At 54.8% G+C, this 20506-nt stretch overlaps 2 protein-coding genes across 8 annotated transcripts in view; both read left to right on the forward strand.

Annotated features, from left to right (window-relative positions):
* Positions 1–1492, forward strand: TMEM203 (transmembrane protein 203). Its single transcript, XM_054084313.1, has one exon. The coding sequence runs from the start codon at positions 76–78 to the stop codon at positions 484–486; it is 411 nt and encodes a 136-aa protein (XP_053940288.1). The 5' UTR covers positions 1–75; the 3' UTR covers positions 487–1492.
* A 1645-nt stretch (positions 1493–3137) lies between these two features.
* LOC104059135 (ectonucleoside triphosphate diphosphohydrolase 8-like) overlaps positions 3138–20506 on the forward strand; it is a 138223-nt gene continuing 120854 nt past the window's right edge. The window contains exons 1-10 of one of the 7 annotated variants that reach the window (XM_054084178.1): positions 3138–3287; positions 11536–11672; positions 12603–12720; positions 13259–13409; positions 14416–14575; positions 15575–15808; positions 16786–17058; positions 17863–17973; positions 18593–18730; positions 18947–20486. In XM_054084178.1, the coding sequence (XP_053940153.1) occupies positions 11547–11672; positions 12603–12720; positions 13259–13409; positions 14416–14575; positions 15575–15808; positions 16786–17058; positions 17863–17973; positions 18593–18730; positions 18947–19129 (1494 nt within the window). In that variant the 5' untranslated portion in view covers positions 3138–3287; positions 11536–11546 and the 3' untranslated portion in view covers positions 19130–20486. Of the gene's footprint in view, positions 3288–7464; positions 7684–9451; positions 10033–10546; positions 10960–11008; positions 11102–11535; positions 11673–12602; positions 12721–13258; positions 13410–14415; positions 14576–15574; positions 15809–16785; positions 17059–17862; positions 17974–18592; positions 18731–18946; positions 20495–20506 lie in introns of those variants that run through there. The other 6 variants (XR_008452999.1, XM_054084177.1, XM_054084180.1 and 3 more) reach the window with 6 other exon arrangements.

Below are 20506 nucleotides of genomic sequence, written 5' to 3' on the forward strand. Positions count from 1 at the left end.
CTTACGTCATCACCGCGCGCTGCGGTGCTGCCGAGGAGGAGGCGCCATGTTTATGGCCTCCGGGCAGCAGGAGGGATGCTGTTCTCGCTGCGGGAGCTGGTGCAGTGGCTCGGCTTCGCCACCTTTGAGCTGTTCCTGCAAGGTCTGGCACTGCTTGCCTTCTCCGTGCTGCTCGTGCTCAAAGTGGACGGGCAGGCGCCCGCGCTGTCGTGGTGGGGAGTCTTCGTGCCTTTCTTTGCAGCAGATGGGCTCAGCACCTACTTCACCACCATCGTGTCTGTGAGGCTCTTCCAGGATGGGGAGAAGCGCCTGGCTGTGCTGCGGCTCTTCTGGATCCTCACCATCCTCAGCCTCAAGTTCGTCTTTGAGATGCTGCTGTGTCAGAAGCTGGTGGAGCACACGCGGGAGCTCTGGTATGGGCTCATCATGTCGCCCGTCTTCATCCTCCTGCAGCTGCTCATGATCAGGGCCTGCCGGGTGAACTGATGGATCGAGATGGGCTCATCGTGTTGCCCATCTTCATCTTTCTCCAGCTACTCGTGATCAGAGTCTGCCAGGTGAACTGACATCTCTGGATGGGTGACCTCACACCAGCTGGATACAGGCTCATTGTGTCACCCGTCTTCACCCACCTCCAGCTGCGGATGATCCAGGTGAACTGATGGATACAGATGGGCTCAACATGTCACCCATCTTCATCCTTCTCCAGCTACTCGTGATCAGAGCCTGGCGTTTGAACTGATACCTCTGGATGGGTGCCCTCACCCCAGCTGGATATGGGCTCATTGTGTCACCCATCTTCATCCTCCTCCAGCTATTCATGATCCAGGCCTGCCAGGTGAACTGGCAACTCCGGATGGGTGCCCTTATCTCAGCACCTACTTCACCACCATCATGTCCCTGAAGCTCTTCCAGGATGGGGAGAAGCGCCTGGCTGTGCTGCGGCTCTTCTGGATCCTCACCATCCTCAGCCTCAAGTTCATCTTCAAGATGCTGCTGTGTCAGAAGCTGGTGGAGCACACACGGAAGCTCTCATATGGGCTCATCATGTCACCCGTTTTCATCTTCCAGCAGCTGCTCATGATCAGAGCCTGCCAGGTGAACTGGTGGGTCAAGATGGACTCGTCCTGTCTCTCATCTTCATCCTCTTACAGCTGCTCATGATCCTGTCCTGCTGGGTGAGCTGAGGGCTCAGGATGGGTGCCCTCACCCCGGCTGGGTCATGCCTCACCGGGGAGCCTCAGATTCGCAGTGATGCCCGGCTGTTCCCCATCTCTGTCTTTGCAGCCTGGTAGGCGGCAGGTCCCGCGGGCCCAGGCTGCAGTTCCCCGCCGTGCTGTATAGCATCGCATTTCTTCAAGAGGTCCTTCTGTGCTGCTTCTTTGTTCCAGTTCACTCAGCTCTTGATATCGGGCTGAATGTATCCTGCCACGCAAGCGCTGTTTGATAGGCCAGTTATTTTAGTTAAAAATAAAAACTCATGGAAGGATTATATTTATTTATAAAATTCTTTTTCCTTAGAAAACATTTGTACTTAAAACTGCTGCCTGGAGAACAGGAATTATCCGGAGGTTGGTTGGTTGCTGCGGGTGTCCTCGGACACCCAGACTGATGCCAGCAGCTGCTGCCTCGCCTGCCTTGCCCCGTCGCAGTCCGTGCTGGTCAGGATGCACTGCCTTAGACTGATTTGTTTCCATCTGTCCTCTCGCATCCCTGAGCAGTCCATGCTGGCGTGGTTTTATGAGGCTATGTTCTGAGCCAGAGAGAGCTGCCATGTGTGCATTTTTGAACAGAAACGTGGGGGGTTTTCTTTGTTTTTCAGGTCCATTCCTTAAATATCAAGATGAGTGTTTTGGGAGGGTGAGACACAGAGACAGGAGTTTGCATGGCTGATGCTGGTGGTGAAAGGGGGATCAGGTCTCATTGATCCCCAGCTTTGGTGTGAAACACTGTCCTTGGACCCCCAGAAAGTGCAAGTAATTTGGGGTTCCTCAGAGAAGTGTGGGTCACTGTGTTAAATGCCAATGTCACAGGGAACTCCTTGCCCATGGCACCTTCCACTGGATCAGGCTGCCCAAGGCCCATCCAACCTGGCCTTGAACACCTCCAGGGATGGGGCAACCACAGCTTCCCTGGGCAACCTGTTCCATTGCCTCACCACTTTTATGGTGAAGAAACTCTTCCTAATGTCCAGTCTAAATCTTCCCCTCTTCAGTTTATACCCGTTCCCCCTCGTCCTGTCACTACAATATGAATAGAGAGAGTATCACCACTTTATGAATAGCTCCTCTCCAGCTTTCTTGTAGCCCCCTTCGTGTACTGGAAGGTCGCTATAAAATCTCCTCTGAGCCTTCACTTCTCCAGGCTGAACAAGCCCAACTCTCTCAGCCTGTCCTCGTAGGGAAGGTGCTCCAGCCCTCCGATTATCTTTGTAGCCTCCTCTGGACCTGTTCCAACAGCTGCATATCCTTCTTATATTGAGGATTCAGTCTTCACATTGTGATGTGGTTTTCCAGGACTTGGAGTCACCAAGGTGCAGCTCTAATGTCCATCAGGGATGGTCCGCTGGTCTGTCCACTTAGAGCCAGCCACTTGCTCATGGCAAACCAAGGACACGTCACCTGGGAGGAGAGCAGCTAGCTCTCCTCTGTCACCAGTGTGAGTTCATCCCCACTCTTGGTGTCCTTGTGCCACAGTTGAGCCCACAACATGCCCAGCGCACAGACCAGGGCTGTTGCATCACCTGCAGCTGCAGATATTGCATCACCAGCAGCCACAGAGTCACTCGTGTGGGTCCAGTGAGGGTGAGGGGCAATGAGGTGGTGCAGGGGGCACAGCCAGAAGAACCGGAGTCACAGAGGGTGAGGAACAGGAGGAGCAGCAAAGCCTCTGAGTCAGGAGGGGACGCTCACCAAGTTGCCCTGGGGACTGAGCGGTGCCTGTGGACTCTCCCACACCTCCTCAAACACCTGACCAATTAAACCAAAGAGGGGGCAAACCAAAAAAAGAAAGATCAAACAAATGAAGGCATCCCTCTGCCTTGCTGGAACACTTTGCAGTGGGATGGGGCCATTTCCTGCTGCTGAGTCCCAGCAGGGCTTGCCCAGGATGGTCAGCCCCAACCTAGCAAAGAGCCCTGTCACCAGGGCGTGTTGCTTGACGCAGGGGGGGACGGTGCCACATTCACCCCTGTGCCACTGAGCTCACTTGTGAGCAGCTTTTCCAGCACTTTGTGGTGGCCCTGGGGAAGAGCCAGCAGCTGCCTTTTCCATACCCTTCTCCTTGAGGTAAGGCAAGTGCTCCGGTGACTTTGGGGATGGTGGGGTGGCACATGGCCAGCCTGTGGCCCTCGGGAGCGTGGGAAGGCTGCTGGGGTGCGGTGGAGATAACCTGGCAGCAAGGACCACCCGCATCCCTTCATAGGACTCGTTCTTTGTGCAGAGGAGTCACCCGCTGTGCCCAGGGCCACCAAGTCCTGCACCAAAACTGCCCAGGGCTTTTCCCGACGTGCCATGGCAGTGCCATGCTGTGGCCAGGGCAAGGCAGACCAGCTGCAAAAGCTGCTCCCACCCTTCTGGAAGCATCCACCCTGCTGGACCCTCCACCAGCTGATACTTGTTCCCTACCCGGTGCTAGCCATGGGGTCACTTCACTCCTTGACTTGGAGGCTCCCTGGAGGCTCCTCGAGCCTTGGGCCAACTCCTTTACACACTGGAATGTGCTCTGGTAAAGGTACAAATCTCCCCTCTGGGTTTGTTTTTGTTGCTATTCAGGTAAGTTCCAAAACCCAACTGCACCTCTTTGGCTAAAAACTTGCGTTACGGGAATGTCCTGGCTCACTCCCAGCCCAGAGGTCTGGCCCTGCGGACATGCTGCGGGAGCGGCTTCCCCGTGCCGGTACCATGGATGCGGGTGCTCCATCAAGTCACTGAGACTGGAAAGATTCACTTTGGTTTTTCATTTGTGGAAGACAATGTCCTTACGCAAGGATGTGGTTTAGTGGCAGATAGGAATGGTTGGACTCAAGGATTTAAGAGATCTTTTCCAACCTAGTGATTCTATGATTCTATTAAGACTTAGGGACAACACATAGGTGTCAGGATTGGGACTTGCACGACATCCTGGATAGCTTTTGACTTTAGTGACCCCAGAATTTGTCTCACATTCACTATATTGGCTCTTAGAGCTTTCCTTGGGGTGGAGCTGAGACTCAGTGACCAGCAGGAAGCTGCTGGCTGTGGGCAGGTCTCCAGCCACGCCAGGAGCCAAGGCTGCCCACGCTTTGTTGTTTCTTGTATCTTTGATACCTTTCACACACTGGAAGCGTTCACAGCCGAAACACTAACTCCACAGCCACCTCTCACCCCACGCATGTCCTTTAGGAAATGGCCTGATTCATGCATGGGAAGGGTAGATTTTTCTCACTAAATTGGCTGAAACACATTTCCAATCACTGCTCCCCACAAGCCCCCTCCATGCTGGCTCTGACCCTTGGATCACTCCAAAGCTTTACAAAGTACTTTGTGGTGCAAGACCCCCAACCCTGCCTGCAGCCGGGGTCTCTGCTCCTCGTGGCTGTCCCCAGTGCATGGGGGCTGCTGGGGCTGCTGGGGACAGGGGTGGCCTCAGCCTGGGCAGTGGGTGAGACCAAACACAGGGCTGAGCAGGAAGGGCTCAGCACCATCCTGGCACCCCTGAACGTAGCTTCACAAACAGCACATGAAGGGAGAAGTCTTCTCCTTTGCCTCTATCCAGACCACTGTGCTCACCACTCCAACCACGTCCATTGCTGGTAAGGTCCTCATGTCCCCCGGTGCTGTCAGAACCTTGCTGCTTTTCTTGTTTTATTTATGGCTCCCAAACAGCAATAGGAATGCTAATCCCACTCAGCTCACCAAAGCTGGTGCATCCCTGCATCCCGAGAGATCCTGGCTGATGGTTTAGGGTGGCAAAAGCAACATTTGCAGCAGAGCAGGTCCCGTGGCGACTTCCTCCACCAGCCTTCCGTGGCTTCATGTGGCGAGTGCTGACACCAAATCCCAGTCTGGGGTGTGGTAGCAGCGTGGTTTGGTTATCTCACACACAAACTAATTCCCTAGACCAAGATAAAAGGCTTGGCTCCCTGTGCCAGGTCAGTCCTGCTGGGGAAATGAGAGGAACCTGGCAGCCCTGCCAAGAACAGCTGCTTGCCCTGCCTGGAGGGACAGGAACTGTGGGACAACCCTGTCTGGCACTGCCTCCACATGGGCTTCCCTTCGAGCTGTGGACCTGGCTGCAGTCCAGCTTCCCAAATCTTTCTGAATCCATATAATTTAGCTTTGGATTTGGTTTTATTCTGATAAGCTCCCATGTCTAATGTGCGTGTAGGCAATGGCAAACTGCAGCCTTCTTAGCTCAGCTTCCAGCTGCTGGGAACACGGAGACAAGCAGCCAAAAAGTTCCTGGAGAGCACCTAGAAAATGAAGAAATATGGTTTCATCTAGATTTGTCAAGAAACGGCACTACCCCAACCTGACAACCTTCTCTTACATGGGAGCCACTCTGGAGAGGAGAGAAAGGGCAAGCACAAGGTATCATGGAAGGGTTACCTTCAGGTATCATGGACCTTTAGGAAGAGTTACGTGTTCAGAGCATCTTGGCTGGGTAGGTGGGATCCACAGTTGCTTTTGGGGTGTCCCTGGTTAAATGGCCAAGGTCTGCAAAACCAAATATCATCTCAAGAGCATACAGGTGTCTGTCCTGACTTGAGTGCCCTCAGGTGCTGCAGCCCCCGGTTTCAGGGTTGGTGTTCCAAGGACTTCGTCTATAACTTTTACAGGATAAGTTAGAGAGTCAGCAACGCTGTGGTTGAAAGCTCAGGTCCATTTTGAGTCACAACTCTTGGAAATATCATAGAATCCTAGAATGATTTGGGTTGGAAGGGACTTTAAAGCCCATCCAGCTCCATGCTCCACTCCCTGCCATGGGCAGGGACACATCCCACTGGATCCAGTTGCTCCAAGCCCCATCCAGCCTGGCCTTGAACACCTCCAGGGATGGGGCAGACACAACTGCTCTGGGCAACCTGGGCCAGGGCCTCCCCACCCTCACAGCAAAACATTTCTTCCTAAGATCTCATCTCAATCTCCCCTCTTCCAGCTGAAAACCGTTCCCCCCTCATCTTATCCCTGCACTCCCTGATCAAGAACCCCTCCCCGGCTTTCCCAGAGCCCCTTTCCATACTGGAATCTGTTCTAAGTTCTCCCCACAGCCTTCTCTTCTCCAGACTGAACAAGTCCAAGATGTGATGAGAAGTATGGAGCAAGCCCAGTGAGAAGTATCCAGGATGGAGGGGATCAAGGAGGTGGAAAGGCTGAAGGAAAGGAGGTCGCAGCAGTGGTGACCTCCTTGGAGCTTTGCTGAGACTTTGAGGAGAAAGAGGTATTGCAGAGTGCCACAGCTCAGTGACACAAGGTGGGGGTATATGGGGTGTCTGGCTGTCCACATCTCACCCACTGCTGTGGCAGAGGAGCTGGCTCCATCTTGGTACTCGCTGTCCTTGTCCAAACCAGGTTGGCAGCTCGAGGGAGACTCCCCACAGCCAGAAGGGGCACCAAGAGAGTCACAGGCAGGAAAACTGGGATGTGTTTAATAGTGATACACGCTTGGCAAAGCGGTAGGGAGGAGGAAAAGTCTGGTGTGCTGTTTGCCAGCTGGAAACAGCAGGCATGGGCATCCCAAAGGCAGCTTTAAACGGCCCCAACTCCACCAGTCTTGCTGGAATCAGACTGGGAGGAAGGGCTGGAGATGATCCCTGCGGAGACGAGTTGCAGCAAGAGCCGACGTGAGTCTGGAAGGGAAACGGGAGGCAGGAGCGAGTGGTGCAGCTCCCCCAGAAACATGGGACTGCAGCCACTGCCTGAGGCTCCCATGGCCAGAGCTGGGGCAGAAATTAAACAGCAGGGAAACGAGACTCGCTTTCGACACTGAGTCAGGGTGTTTTCCTTTCGCAGAGAAGATGTTAGCAGTGGAGGTGATCTCATCTCACAAACACCACTCATCTCAGTGGCAGGTGGCAGTGGCAGGGCTCAAACCCTGCCATCTCCTCACCAGCCTGGCAACTTCCTTCTGGGTCTCAGAGTCACTTCAACGGCCACAGACAAAGAAATACATGTGAAAAGCAGATCAAACAGGGGTGTGTGTGTACTGTACCCATCCTTATCCATAGCAGATCTGTCCACCTGCAGTCAGGAGAATGAGATGTTTAGGTCACCTTTTCAGTTATGAGAAAATAGAACATTTAGCTCTCAGCAGAGCACATCCCTGAAGGCAAACAGGGCTGGGGCTCGCCAGCACCCCCGGGGAGCCACGTGAGAGTGGCTGCTCCCGTGGGCCAGGCACCCCAGGGCCCTTCCAGATCCTGCCATGCTCCACGCTCGGGCACCACGTCGCCCTGCAACCCAACCCACATTTTATCAGACACCCCTTTGGGTGGGATCATCTGAAGAAAATTGAAGGCTGGACTGGAGGTGGCACAGAGCTGGGGTGTTGTCACCGCGCCAGAGCCTGAGCAGCATCGCCTGGGAGAGGTGCAGGCGCTGCATATGCAGCAGGTGTGGGCAAGAGGGGAAAGAGCCTTCTCCCTTCTGGAGTGCCAAGGTGGAAGGAGAAGGGGCTGCTGCTCAGCTGGTTCAGCAGAAGAAGGTAATTAGCTAATTAGTTAATCAAGGGGCTTCTGTGGGAGCTGGTGTGGCCACAATAGGGGCTTTGCACGATGCCATGTGCTGGGAGGACCAGGCAGGTCTCCAGCAAGCTTTTCACCTGGTCCCAGGGGGTCTCATGGGTGATGTGATCCCCAACTCACCATGTTTCCTCCCAGCACCTTCTTTCTGTTGCTCTAAAGGTTTGGCAGGGAGGATTCTGCCAATAAAATCTTTAAGCCATTCACTGTGACTTGGCTGAGGAACATCCAGCCTGAATTGGAGAAGCATTATCTTTTATCATGCTTGTTAACTGAAACTCTTTCTAAAGGATATCACCTCTCCCAGCAAAGTCTCTGTCCTTGCTCCCACCCCTGCTTTTGTCCAGCAGCCCAGCCTGTAGGGGCTGTAGGATGGCAAATGGACCCTGGGAAAGAGAGTGTTGGGAGAAGGGTCTCCTGGTCCCTCTCAGTCAGGGCAGCTCCGAGCCCTCCAGCCCCGAGGGAGGGACAGAGGTACAGGAGATGCAGGAGCTCCCTTGCAACCAGAGTTTAGTTGAGCCATCTGCCCAGATCCAGCGGTGCCAAATACCCTCAGCATGGGCACAGCCCCATCCCAAAGCTCTCCCCGGAGCCCTGCCAGGCCCTCGGCACCCAGACTGTTTGCTCAAGAGAAGTGCTGGTGAAACTGGTTCTCCTGCTTTTGCACATCCATATCTCCTCCCAAGAGGGAGGTGGACGCTTGGGACCCCAGGAAGCAGGTGAAGGGCTCTGTTGGACAGGGGGGGTTTCCAGGTCTCACTCACTGCTGTGAGGTGCGCGGCTGCTGTGCAGGGAATGGACACATTGGCCCAAGTTAAAAGGAAACAGAACACCACAAACAGCTTTCACAGTGAGCAAAGCACGGCCGAGTACAGCTGCTCATGCTCTGCTCAGTGGTGCCCACAGGGCACCCTCACCAGTTCAGCCCCGACCTCCAACCCTCTGGGGCTGTGACCATCTCAAGAGCAGGGCTGAGTCTGGTCCTGCATCCTTGCTAGGACACGATCCATGCAAAATGGGTGGCTGAGGGCTCTTGCAGCTCCAGAGCACCAGGGCTGCTCCAAGCCCCCCTCGGCACGAACACAGCTCCTTGAGAGACTGGATCCGTGAGGTGGGGCCATGGGTGGAACCGTGGGGCCATATGTCCCCATAATGGCACACGTCCCCACCTGCCTGAGTGCATTGAGGGTTTCATTGCTATCAGGACGTGGAAGCACTGAAACATTGCAAAGCTTGTGTGTAGCCCCAGCTGCACTCCAGTTCCCTACAGGGACAAGTTCCAGGCTTGGTCCATGCAGACCTGGGATTCTCCCATCCAACCTTCTTTCGGCAGGCCAGGAGACCCTGCCATGCATCATGGCCAGTCGCCGCTTTGGCAGTCCCAGCAAGGTCTGTCATTCACTGTCCTTGTGCTCACGTGGACCAGGACCGTTCCCAGCTGAACTTGCCCCAAACTGGTGGCAGTAGGTTTGCCAAAGGGCTGAGCCTAGAAAAGAGACCCAAATTCCTGCAAACAAAGTCAGAAACAGCAGCACAGACAGTCCTGCTGCTTGGAATGAGTGGATGGAGTCACCACAGGCTGAGGGAGATCCCAGCTTCCTCCCAGCTGGGAAATCATTGCTTGCCCTTCTAGCTGAGAGGCAATTAAGGTAGTATCACACAACCTCTGGAACTATTTATTTATCGCAGAAGGATCAGGAAAAGTAAAGTGAAAGGTTGCTCAGCCTGGGTTTGGAACAGGAGCCAGAGGTTTGGTTGGCTCTGGGTGCACACAGGCACTGTTTTTCCAGGAGCACCCGGTGCTGGTCAGTGTGGGGACCTCTGCGTGGGGACAAGTCTCCCTGGCTCAGGACAGCCCTGACAGCCGCTGTGCTGTCAGCGGGGGATTTCCAGACCTGGGAAGGCAGTGGGCACTCATTCACTCCCCTCCAGCGAAGCCACGCGAGTCCAAAGGTTATGTGTTTTGCTGAGGTGGAATGCAGGAGTGGTGGCACCGTGTGGCCTCCAGGCATCCATCGTATCTGCACATGAGCCACCACAAAGGGAATTGCCATGGGAAGAGGAACTGGTCTGGAGGTGTGAGCCCTGACTGGCAGCAGCGTGTGGCACAGGTCGGTGCAAGCTGCAGATGGAGGTGACCAGAGACAGAAAGATCCCGGGCACTGCTGCACCCTTGGGTTCGCAGGGCAGTGCCCACATTGGGACCTCTGAAACCACCAACTCTCCCACCACTGTGCTGGAAAGGTCACAGGCAATGAGAGCTCCCCAGCACGGATTTCCCTTCTGGCATTGCAGTGTTTGACTCAGCTGAGGTAAGGCAGCTGGGCACTAATTCTTTTCATCAAGATCGAGGTTGTGATAGCCCTGGCAGCCTCTTATCAGAGAGCTTAATCAGCAGGAAGTAGCTGCGCCCTGTTGCCCTGCGAGAACACCCTGTGTCCACCTGCCCTCCCTATGCCCGAGCAGGGGTGCTGGGGCTCTGGGTGCAATACGCAGCCCACACCGCTGAGCCTCCAACGTGAGCCCAAAGCAATGGGGCGCTGCAGCGGGGCAGGGGGCTGCGAGGACCTGAGCCCTCCCCACCATCCCAGCTCTCCTTGGGTCCCTATATCTGCTGGGATCCCTACCCCAGGAGAGCTCAAAGCTGCGTCACACACGAGGAGGGGTTGACTGCAGCCAGGAAGAGGTGTCAGTACTCTTGGCTTCTCATGTTTCCGTGGTAAAGCTCAGCAAGTTCAGCAGACACCCCTTGGCTGGGCCATCCTCCCCCTCTGATGTGATTTTCCCGCTCATTGTGATAAAACCTATTATTGAGGCAGTCTGTAAGTGATCAGGGGCACTGGAAACTGGAAATATCACTTCCATAACTTACAGCCCTTGTGGAGGCTCGTAATGGGAATAGGAAGAGTGGTGAGAGCAAGGAGAGAAAAAACCCACGTGTCTGTGTCTGTGTGTGTGTGTGTCTGCATGTGTACAAAGAAGCAGGGAGACAAGGGTTAAAAGGAGAGGTGTGTGCTAATTGCTGGAGGGCTCCTATGTGTGATTTCATACACATGAGGAGGAGGAACTAATTGGAGGAAGATAAGGTGTCCGGAAGATGCAGACCAGAGCCATAAATACACCTGTAAGACAAACAAGGGAAGAGAGATTCAAGACTTCTGCCTAAAGCTGATGACGTCTGAGATAAAATAATGGGGGAAAGATTTTCAAGCAGTATCCACTTCCAAAGGATATAAAAGGCAAGTCCAATTCCAAGCTGTGGGTGCTACCAGCAGTGGAGGACCTAGAGCCACAGCAAGGACTCACAAGCCAGCTCCGGGCGGTCCCACCTCGGGACATGTCTGGGTGCTGGTAGGGGCACGGGGCTGGGTTTGCCGGCAGGTGAGCTGACCCTACCTACCTCTCGTAAAATAAACCCACCTTCTCCTTCTGCAGGACCTCACAGTGAGGGCATCTGCAATGTCCCCGCGTCCTCCTCTGTTTGGGGCAGTGTTTCTTTTGCTCCTTCTGGACTAGATCCTTCATGGCAGTGGTAAGCGGAGCAGGAGTGGGAGCAGGACCTGGAGGAATGTTGTGATCCCATCATGGCTGTTCCAGGCTTCTGGGCAACAAACGCTTCCTTCCTCCAGACCCCTTATTTTATCCTAAGAATGCTTTCCCAGGGAAAGATCTACCAGGATTTCCAAGTTACACAGCTTGAGATAGTGTCAGCCTGGGGACAACTTTTGGATCTGATCTCCTTGCAGCTCTCACTGTCTGGTGTTGTTCTCAGCTGACCACGTCCCACCACCTTTCTCTGGTGTTTGGGTTTGCAGGAGCCTTCACCATGATGTTCGCTAACAAGAAGCACTTCACCACTGCTGTCATCGGGGCACTGATTGCACTCTCCATCATTGCCCTTGTTCTCAGCCTGGTGAGGATCGAAGATGTCACCCTGCCACCCACTGTCAAGGTGAGCCCAGAAGAGGGTCCTTGAGCACCGCTGCAATGTCCAGTCACCTTGGGCAGGTGCTCAGAGACAAGAGCTTATCTTCAGGGTTAGGAGGTGAAGGGTGATCAGGATTGTGGTAGCTGGGTGGGTCTTCTCTTCCCAACTCAGGTTGCAGGCAGAACTAATACAGCTTGGCCAACTTGAAGCCAGGGAGGGAAGCCTCCTCTGAAACTAGCCATCATGCTATACGCTTGATGTGTTTCAAGGAGATTTCCTTGGGGTAGATGGGTAGGGCAAAGCCCTGCCCCACTCCCTCTGCTCTCCTGGAGCGCCACACCGCAGGGTGATACAACGCCACACGGCCTTTGTTCCTGCCAGCTCCCACCAGCCTTGTCCCAGCCCGCTCACAGGATGGCACAAGCGTCACAGGTCCTCCCTGTCCCTCCCTACAGCTCAGCATCCCGCGTTGCCTGTGGGAAGAGAGTTGGTGTGGTTTCAGAGTGAGGTGGAGGACTTCCCAGGGCAGAGGCACATGGCTGAGTGCTCCTGGACTGCCCAGGCTGGGTGCAGCCGTGAGGGTAGCAGAAAGCGCTGGAGATGGGGGAGTTGCTGGCCCTAAGGTGGGGCACAAAAGGTAGACACAAAAGGTATGTAACTGAGAAAGAAAATAAAAAAGCATGAGGAAACAACCAAGAAAATGTTTGTGTGAGCTGGCGTTGCTGGACAGACGTCAGGAGAAGGAGGGAAAAAGTTCTTCAGCTGCTGTGAGAAGTGCCTGTACTGAGACCATGCATGGCCACCAGTCTGCTCTGCCACAGTGCAGAAGGCTGTGCCTTAGAGGGATGTTTTTTGGGGCATCCTCTGACCCCACGACCGTGGCAGGGCCATGGTGGGGCCAGGGGCAGGCTGCTGCTCCTCCCACCAGCGTGTTGTCTTGGTTTGTCCTTCCAGTATGGAATGGTATTTGACGCAGGCTCATCCCATACCTCTCTGTTCATCTACGAGTGGGACTCAGACAAAGAGAACGACACCGGAGTCGTCAGCCAGACCTTGTGCTGTGATGTCCAGGGTCAGTATTCCCCTGCCATGGGTTCAGTGCTGCCCTATGTGTTTGTGTGGTGGGTGGGATGACCTGGATCTCCCTCTCTTTGGCCTTCCCATGCTGGGCAGCTCTGCCCGTTGGGCTGCCACCGCTGGCATGGTGGGAAGCCCTGGCTGCAGGCAGGGTGGTTCCTGACTCCCCGTTGGCTCTATGGTTGGAGGGCCCTCAGCAACATGAAGTGCCCACACCCTTGGTGGGACCAAAGCACTTTGGTGGAGCTCTGGATTTTCCACCTGAGACTGCCCCCAGCTGCCCATGCGTCTGTCCTGGTGGAGAAGGCTTCATCCATGATGCTGGAGATAGTGCTGAAAGCATGGGAGATGTGGGGAAGCCATAGGAGAGGAAAATAAGTGTGGCTTGGGTAGGTCTCAGGGGACCAGGGGATCCTGGCAAAGCACCCTTTGTTACTAAGAGATGACAGACCTCGCTGACCCATGTCCTGTTGCTCCCACATCCCTGTCCCCAGCCATTCCAATTAGCTTGTCCCAGCCTGACTCTTTTCCAGGGCAAGGCATATCAAGCTATGCCGATGATCCTCCAAAAGCTGGCGATTCCCTAAGAGAGTGTCTGGATAAAGCCCTGAAGGTCATTCCTGCTGCAAAACACAGGGATGTCCCAGCTTATCTTGGAGCAACGGCAGGCATGAGGCTACTGAGGTATCGTTGTGGGGCACAGGGGTGACGGAGCAGCGACCAGGCTCCAGGACACAGTGTCCTGCACAGGGCCAGGATGCCAGGAGCTCACAGCTCTGGTGTGGCCCTGAGCAAGCAACCAAGGGAGTGGGGAGAAGGCAGCCCAGAGGGGACACATATGTGTGGCTGAGCTGTCCTAAACCATCGGACTTGAGGCAGAGAAGCTGTCCAAGCAAGAAATGCTTCTCAGAGCCCTTTGTTTGCTATTTATCATTCCTTAAATACAAGAGAGCTGAGATGCCACCGGGACATGTGCTCTCTGCCCAGATGGGTGGGTGCTGGCTGGGGAGCAGGGCAGAGGTAGGAGGTGATGGGGTGCTGCGTGACCTGCCCTTACCTTTCACCAGCTGTACGAGCTCTCCTCAAACGTCAGCTTTCATTTCATGGTGCTTGGTTTTATGGTTGCAGATATCTCACATGGTTTCTGTGTCCTGCCAATCAGACCCTTTCCCTGGGAAGGAGCCAGGGAATAGCCTGAAGGTTGCTTGCTCTGGAGAGCAAGCACATGCCAGCAGCCCCGAGATATCTTCCCCCACTCCAAGACCTGACACCAGGCCAGCACCTTCCCAAAAGACCTACTCGAGCTCGGCAGCCAAGCCCAGCTTTGGCACAGTTGGTGGGTGATGTTCAAACCTGGGGTTGCAACACACTGCCCTCTGGCCTCCAGCTCTCTGAAGATATTGAGGTAGGGAAAGGGGACCTGGCAACCCTCTGTGTGTCTGGGGTCAAGCTGCACTGGAGGAAGGAGGCTGCTAGCGCTCCTGGATTTGGGATGCCAAGCCCAGGCAGCTGGGATTTGAGCTGTACAAACAGCTTTGACAAGTGATGTAGCAGGAAATACCATTTCACACAAGCTGCTTGCTGCAAAAAGCTGGAGTATGGGAAAAAAACAGACTGGTTCTTGGTAGTACTACACCTCTGTAGTGTGGATGTAGCTCGGTATGTGTCCTGACCTTTGAGTCCTTCTTAGGGAGCAGAACAGCTCCGTGGCAGACCAAGTCCTGGCTGAAGTTGCTAAAACCATGCGAGAGTACCCTGTGGCTTTCAAAGGGGCTCGAATCCTTACGGGAGAGGAGGAGGGGGCTTACGGCTGGATCACCATCAACTACCTGCTGGAGTCCTTCACCAAGGTGGGAAAAGGGGGAGACACTTGGCCCCTCTTGGCTAATGCAGTTCTGATTTTGCTTAAGCTTGCTTAGAGCAGAAGGAAAGGTCTGGGATAATGGCTTTTGGGGATCACAGACTCCTAGAATGCCCTGAGCTGGAAGGGACCCACAAGGACCATAGAGTCCAACTCCTGTCCCTGCACAGGACACCCCAACATTCACACCATGGGGTGGAGGGCCATGGCAAAATGCTGCTGGAATACTGTCAGGCTTGGTGCCTTGACTGCTGCCCTGGGAGCTGCTCCAGTGCTCCACTAACCTCTGGGGGAAGAACCTTCTCCTATTGTCCAACCTAAACCTGCCTGCAGTAAAAGAGGAGGGAGAAGTCAGGAATGGGGCTGTCTCTGTTAAGAGCACATCTCCAGACCATGTGAACAGAGTCTTTTGGGTCAGTGAGGTTGGCCGTGCCAACCAATGGGGACCATTGGCTCCTGCTGGGCTTTGTCTCGCTGCCCTGAGAAGGTCCACCATTGTGCGATGCTGGGAGGCCCCAGTTTTGGTTTAATGTCCCAGTCTGAAGGAGGCTTGAACCACATCTCTTTCCTGCCCTGCTCCACCCCAGTGCTGCTGGCACTGTTGGGCTCCTTTGCAGGTTTCTGGTGGGTCTCTGTCCTTCCTCTCCCACCAGCACCTCTGCAGCCTGCTCTCCTGGAAAGGCAGCATCTCCAAGCCAGGTCACCACCAGCACATTGCTCTGGGGACCGGTAACTGAGCCATGTTGAGCCCACAGCGTGCTGGCACATCTTCACCACCAAACAGTCCAGTCCCTGGTTCTTCTGGCTCTGATGCCAGGCTGGTGGGGCCGGGGAGGCAGCGGGGCCTCGCGTATGGAAATGATTGACTTGAATAATCACTGAATTTGGTAACAAAACCCTACTGACTTAAACGGGATGAGAATTCTGCTCAGGGCAAGTAAGCCCAGCCGTGTGCAACTCCTCTCCCTCTCCTGTCTTGCCCTGGCAGTACTCCCCCAAAACACACACCTGGGTTCGTCCAGAGGCGGCCAACATTTTTGGGGCGTTGGATCTTGGAGGAGCATCCACTCAAATCAGCTTTATGCCTGAAGGTTCAGGGATAAACTGGAACGAAGCCTCCAACTTCATGCTGTACGGGTATAACTACGACATCTACACCCACAGCTACCTCTGCTACGGGCAGAACGAGATGCTGAAGCGACTGGCAAAGGAATTGATTGCGGTGAGAGGGGACTTGGGGGTAATTTGACTCGTGATACCAACCACAGTCTTGTTAACACATAAAATAAGACCAGGCAGTGCTCCTCCAAAAAGGCATCAGCAGGGACTGAGAGCAGGTACAGGGTCCTTGGAGCACAGTTTGGCAGATTTCGAGAAGAGCATAGGAAGCGCAAGAAGGGGCAGCTCAGGAGAGATCTTCTGGTAGTACACAGCTGCCTCATACAGGGTGTATAAAAGGTAGGACCAGGCTCTTCTCAGAGGTGCAAAGCAACAGGACAAGAAGCAACAGGCACAAGCTGGAACATGGGAGTTTCCAACCTCATGCAGGGGAGAAAGTTTTCCCAATAAGAATGGTCAAATATTGGAATAAGGCCCAGAGATACTCAGAACTTAACGGGACAAGGCTGTGAGCAACCCGACCTAGTTGGTCAAGGAGGAGGCTGGAACAGGGATCCTGTAGCTGCCCCCAAGCCTCACTACTTTGTGATTGCATGGACGTGAGGAAAGTGAACCAGAGATCTTTCTCAGGCCAGTTTTTGGAAGGGAAGAAGATCTTCATGGAGCTACACCTTGCCAAGAGAAGCATCCTTGGTGAGCCAGAAGGGCTTGCTCATGCTACACAGCCAGGAAGGTCCCAGGTGGTATCCCTGGCTGGGGCTGGAGCTAAAGACAGAGCTAGAGGGGGGTGAAGAGGGCTTTGCACACACCAAATCATGATCCTGCTGGCCAGCAGAGGGACCTGGTGGTTGTCTGAAACTGGTCTGCCTTCATGGGAGAGGGTGTGAGACAAAGCAGAGGGAGAAGCTTAGGCTGGGATTGCAGGTGGTCAACAAGACCAGTGTTAAACATCAGGAGGGTCTTTCCCTGCTGAGGAGATGAGAGATGCCTGTGCCCATGGCTCTGGGGGGAGTGTTGGGTGAACCCTACCCACCAAGAGGGCTTGGAGGAGGCAGCAGCCTGCGATTTTGCTGTTCCCAGGAGTCATCCTCCAGCTCACGAGTCAATCACCCTTGCTACCCAAAAGACTACAATGAAACCGTCTCGCTGTCTTCCTTCCGCACCAGTCCCTGCACGAACCAAAGCGACCCACGCTTGATCCTTGGTGACAGGAACGTGACCCTGGAGGGCAGGGGCAATGCCACCGAGTGTCTGGCTGCCATCAAGAAGCTGTTCAACTTCTCAGCATGCGGCCAGAGCCAGGACTGCACCTTCGATGGGGTCTACCAGCCCCCGGTCAGCGGGCAGTTCATTGTAAGGCAAATCCCATCTTCCTACCTCCGTGACAGAGGATGTCACTGCCATGGTGTCCCTGTGTGCCCTGTGGCACTGTCACCTCCTTGCAGCAGAGCAGGGGCAAGAAGCTCCCAAATTCCTCACCTCCAGGGCACACCAGGAATTGCTGCCATCTGGTTTTCCAGCCAGCTCTCAAAATTGGTCCATTTTAATAAACAGGCACTTAGTCAAACCCCAGGTTTTCCATAAAAAAAGGCAGCTTCTCTGGTAGCCTTTGGGCAGGCTCTGCCTGCCCTCCACGTGCTGCTACAGTACCTTCAACCCAGCACATCCCCTCTGCCGTGACATCCTTCCAGTCTGGGAGATCCTTTCAGTCCCTGAATGTGGGGAGGGATTTTTGACAAGGACATGGAGTGATAGGATGAGGAGGAATGGCTTTAAGTTGGAAGAGGAAAGATTTGGATTAGACATCAGGAAGAAATTCTTCATGATGAGGGTGGGGAGGCCCTGGCCCAGGTTGCCCAGAGCAGTGGTGGCTGCCCCATCCCTGGAGGTGTTCAAGGTCAGGCTGGATGGGGCTTGGATCAACTGGATCCAGTGGGAGGTGTCCCTGCCCATGGCAGGGGTGGAACTGGATGGGCTTTGAGGTCCCTTCCAACCCAAACCATTCCATGATTCTATGTCATCGGCAGTGATGCCTTAGGGTGGGATAAACCTGGTGAAGGACTAACCCCACCTCTTGCTTTGAGGCAGACGGGGGCAGCTGCTTCTTTTTTTCCACCACTTGGTAACTCAATGCCATTTCTACCTCTTGCCTTTCAGGCCTTCTCTGCCTTCTACTATAACTTCAAGTTTCTCAACCTGACCGAGGGGCAGCCGCTGGCCACTGTCAGGGAAACCATCAAGAGTTTCTGCACGAGAAGCTGGGAAGATGTACGTTCCTCGTCATGGGAGGCTGTAGGGAAATCTTGCAAGCAATGAGGTTTTGGGTGGAGGAGGAGGAGTGGGGACTCCCACAGGGCAAGGCTCACTGGGTGCTGAGCTGTGCCCTACAGAGCAGAGCCATCCCTGAGCTCTGCGAGGGAGCCAAGACCATCCTGTACCCACCCTTGTGGGCAACATTGGGAAAGGGGCAGCCAGGACAGGTGAAGGCAGCAAAATCTCCTGTCCAGCACAGGAGCTGGAGCTGGAGGTGAGGCTGGAGCCCTCGTGGACAGTGGGAGGGGGAGCCAGCTGCTGACACCACTCTGGGGGGGATGCAAATGGGGATGGGTGAGGCCAAGAGAAGTGCTGAGACCACCAGGGGGCAGGGAGCCAGGGGTCCTTGCATGAGGCAGCGGAGACAGGAGAATCTGGGGCAGGGGGAGTAATGTAAATCCTCCTCAGAGGAGTTGCCCTGTGGACAGGTCCAAAATATCTGCCTGGTCCAGGAGTCTTTCTGGATGCTGGTGGCTGCAGAGCCATTGCCCATTGTGCAGCAGTCAAGGCATTGTCCCAGCATGGAAATTGCCTGCAAATAACTTCCATTCCTCTCCAAACACGTTCCCCCCAGCTGTCTTCTAGCTACCCTGAAGAGAATCCTGCGCGACTGCCTAAATATTGCACCAATGCCAACTATATCCTCACACTCCTCCTCGACGCCTATAAGTTCAATGAGACCAACTGGAACAACATTTTCTTCCAGATGAAGGTAGGCAGCAACCCCAGCCTGTGGGCAGGAGTAGAGGCAGAAGAAGAGCCAGCTTCCTGCTTCTGGAGCATCTCAAGAGCCCTGGTCTGGAAAGCCCTGCCTGCCCCCCACCCCAGCATGGCACCGTTTGGGCTGTGCAGGAGCAGGTGGCCCTGCATCGTTGTTGGTGTGGCTTTCCTGCAGGACTAACTCCTCCTCCTCTCTCTCTTTGGGCAGGCGGGGAGTGCCAACGTTGGCTGGACGTTGGGCTACATGTTGAACCTCACCAGCATGATCCCGGCGGAGGCTCCAGTGTGGGTGAAGGGACACGTGCCTTCCCTGTGGGCTGCAGCTGTCGCCTTCATCATCCTCACCCTTGCCTTGGGGCTTGCTGCCCTGCTCCTGCTGCTGTGGGTGTAGGAGCCTGGCTGCGTTTTGGAGCCCCGCAAGAGCGTGTTGGGGCTGGAGGGTTGTCTGCACTGGAATGCCCTGCGCTTCTGTCAGCAAGACTGGCAGCCTAAGGCTGGTTCAGTGATGCTTAGCACGTTAACCCCTACAGCTCTGATGAATTGAGGGCTGGTCCCACACTCAGCTGCCCTCAACGTGCAGATAGGCACCACGTGAGGTTTCCAGAGGAGCTCCCCGCATGTGGAGACCTGCCAGGATAAGCCTACGCACCACAGAACCCCTAACCACGCCTGTCCGCCTCCTGACACTGCTCTGTCTGTTACAGCTCTGTCCTCCATCCCACTGGCTGGCACATGGGACTATGGAGAGCCAGCCTGGCCACAGAAGAGCTCCTTGAGTGCCAGATGGCTGCAGCCTTTTGGTCACAGGGTGCTTCGTGTGATGCTGAGTCTGACTGCGATCACCAACAGCCAGGCAGGTCCCTGGCAGCTCAACCAGAATGAGGGCATGCAAGGCTCTGCAGAGCTCCAGCTGGCTCTCCTGAGGGTGAATGGTTTAGCCGTATCTGATGGTCCTGGAGACACAAGGCAAACTGAGCACTCAAAGTCAGAAGCATGGTCCATGTCTCCCCAGAGGGTCCATGTCATCTTGTCTTCCTTTTCAGGCTGACAGAGTTGGGGTTGTTCAGCCTGAAGAAGAGAAGGCTCTGGGAAGACCTTAGAGCAGCTTCCAGTGCTGAATGGGGGTCCAGGAAAGCCGTGGAGGGGCTTTTTATGAGGTTGTGTAGTGATAGGATGAGGGGGAATGGCTTTGAATTGGAAGGGGGAAGATTTAGATTAGACGTTAGGAAGAAATTCTTCATGATGAGGGTGGGGAGGCCCTGGTCCAGGTTGCCCAGAGCAACCCAGGTTGCCCAGTGGTGGCTGCCCCATCCCTGGAGGGGTTCAAGGCCAGGTTGGATGGGGCTTGGAGCAACCTGATCCAGTAGGAGGTGTCCATACCCCTGGCAGGGGGTGGAACTGGATGGGCTTGAGATCCCTTCTGACCCAAACCATTCCATGATCCTATGATTCTTCTTGGAAAAAGGGACTGATGTTCCTCAGCGTCTTCCTGGACACAACCTTGTCCAACCAGCAGAAGGTGTGGACACCATTGGTGTCAGGCTGAGACTCTAGCAAGCTGCAAGTCCTGCTCTGCCCCTCCACATGTGGGTGACGTGGGTCCTGCCCATGACTGCGCCCTTGCCTTTGCCTTTGGTTCTGCTCATTTGTTACCTGCCCTGAGGATGATTCACCTTGTTATTCACCTCCCAGCAGCCAGGGGCTGACCTTTGGTGTCTCTGCAGGAAGGCAGGCATCTCACAGTCCCGTCATCCAAATAAACATTGTA

This window comes from Cuculus canorus, chromosome 19, assembly GCF_017976375.1.
Source record: "Cuculus canorus isolate bCucCan1 chromosome 19, bCucCan1.pri, whole genome shotgun sequence".
NCBI lineage: Eukaryota > Metazoa > Chordata > Aves > Cuculiformes > Cuculidae > Cuculus > Cuculus canorus.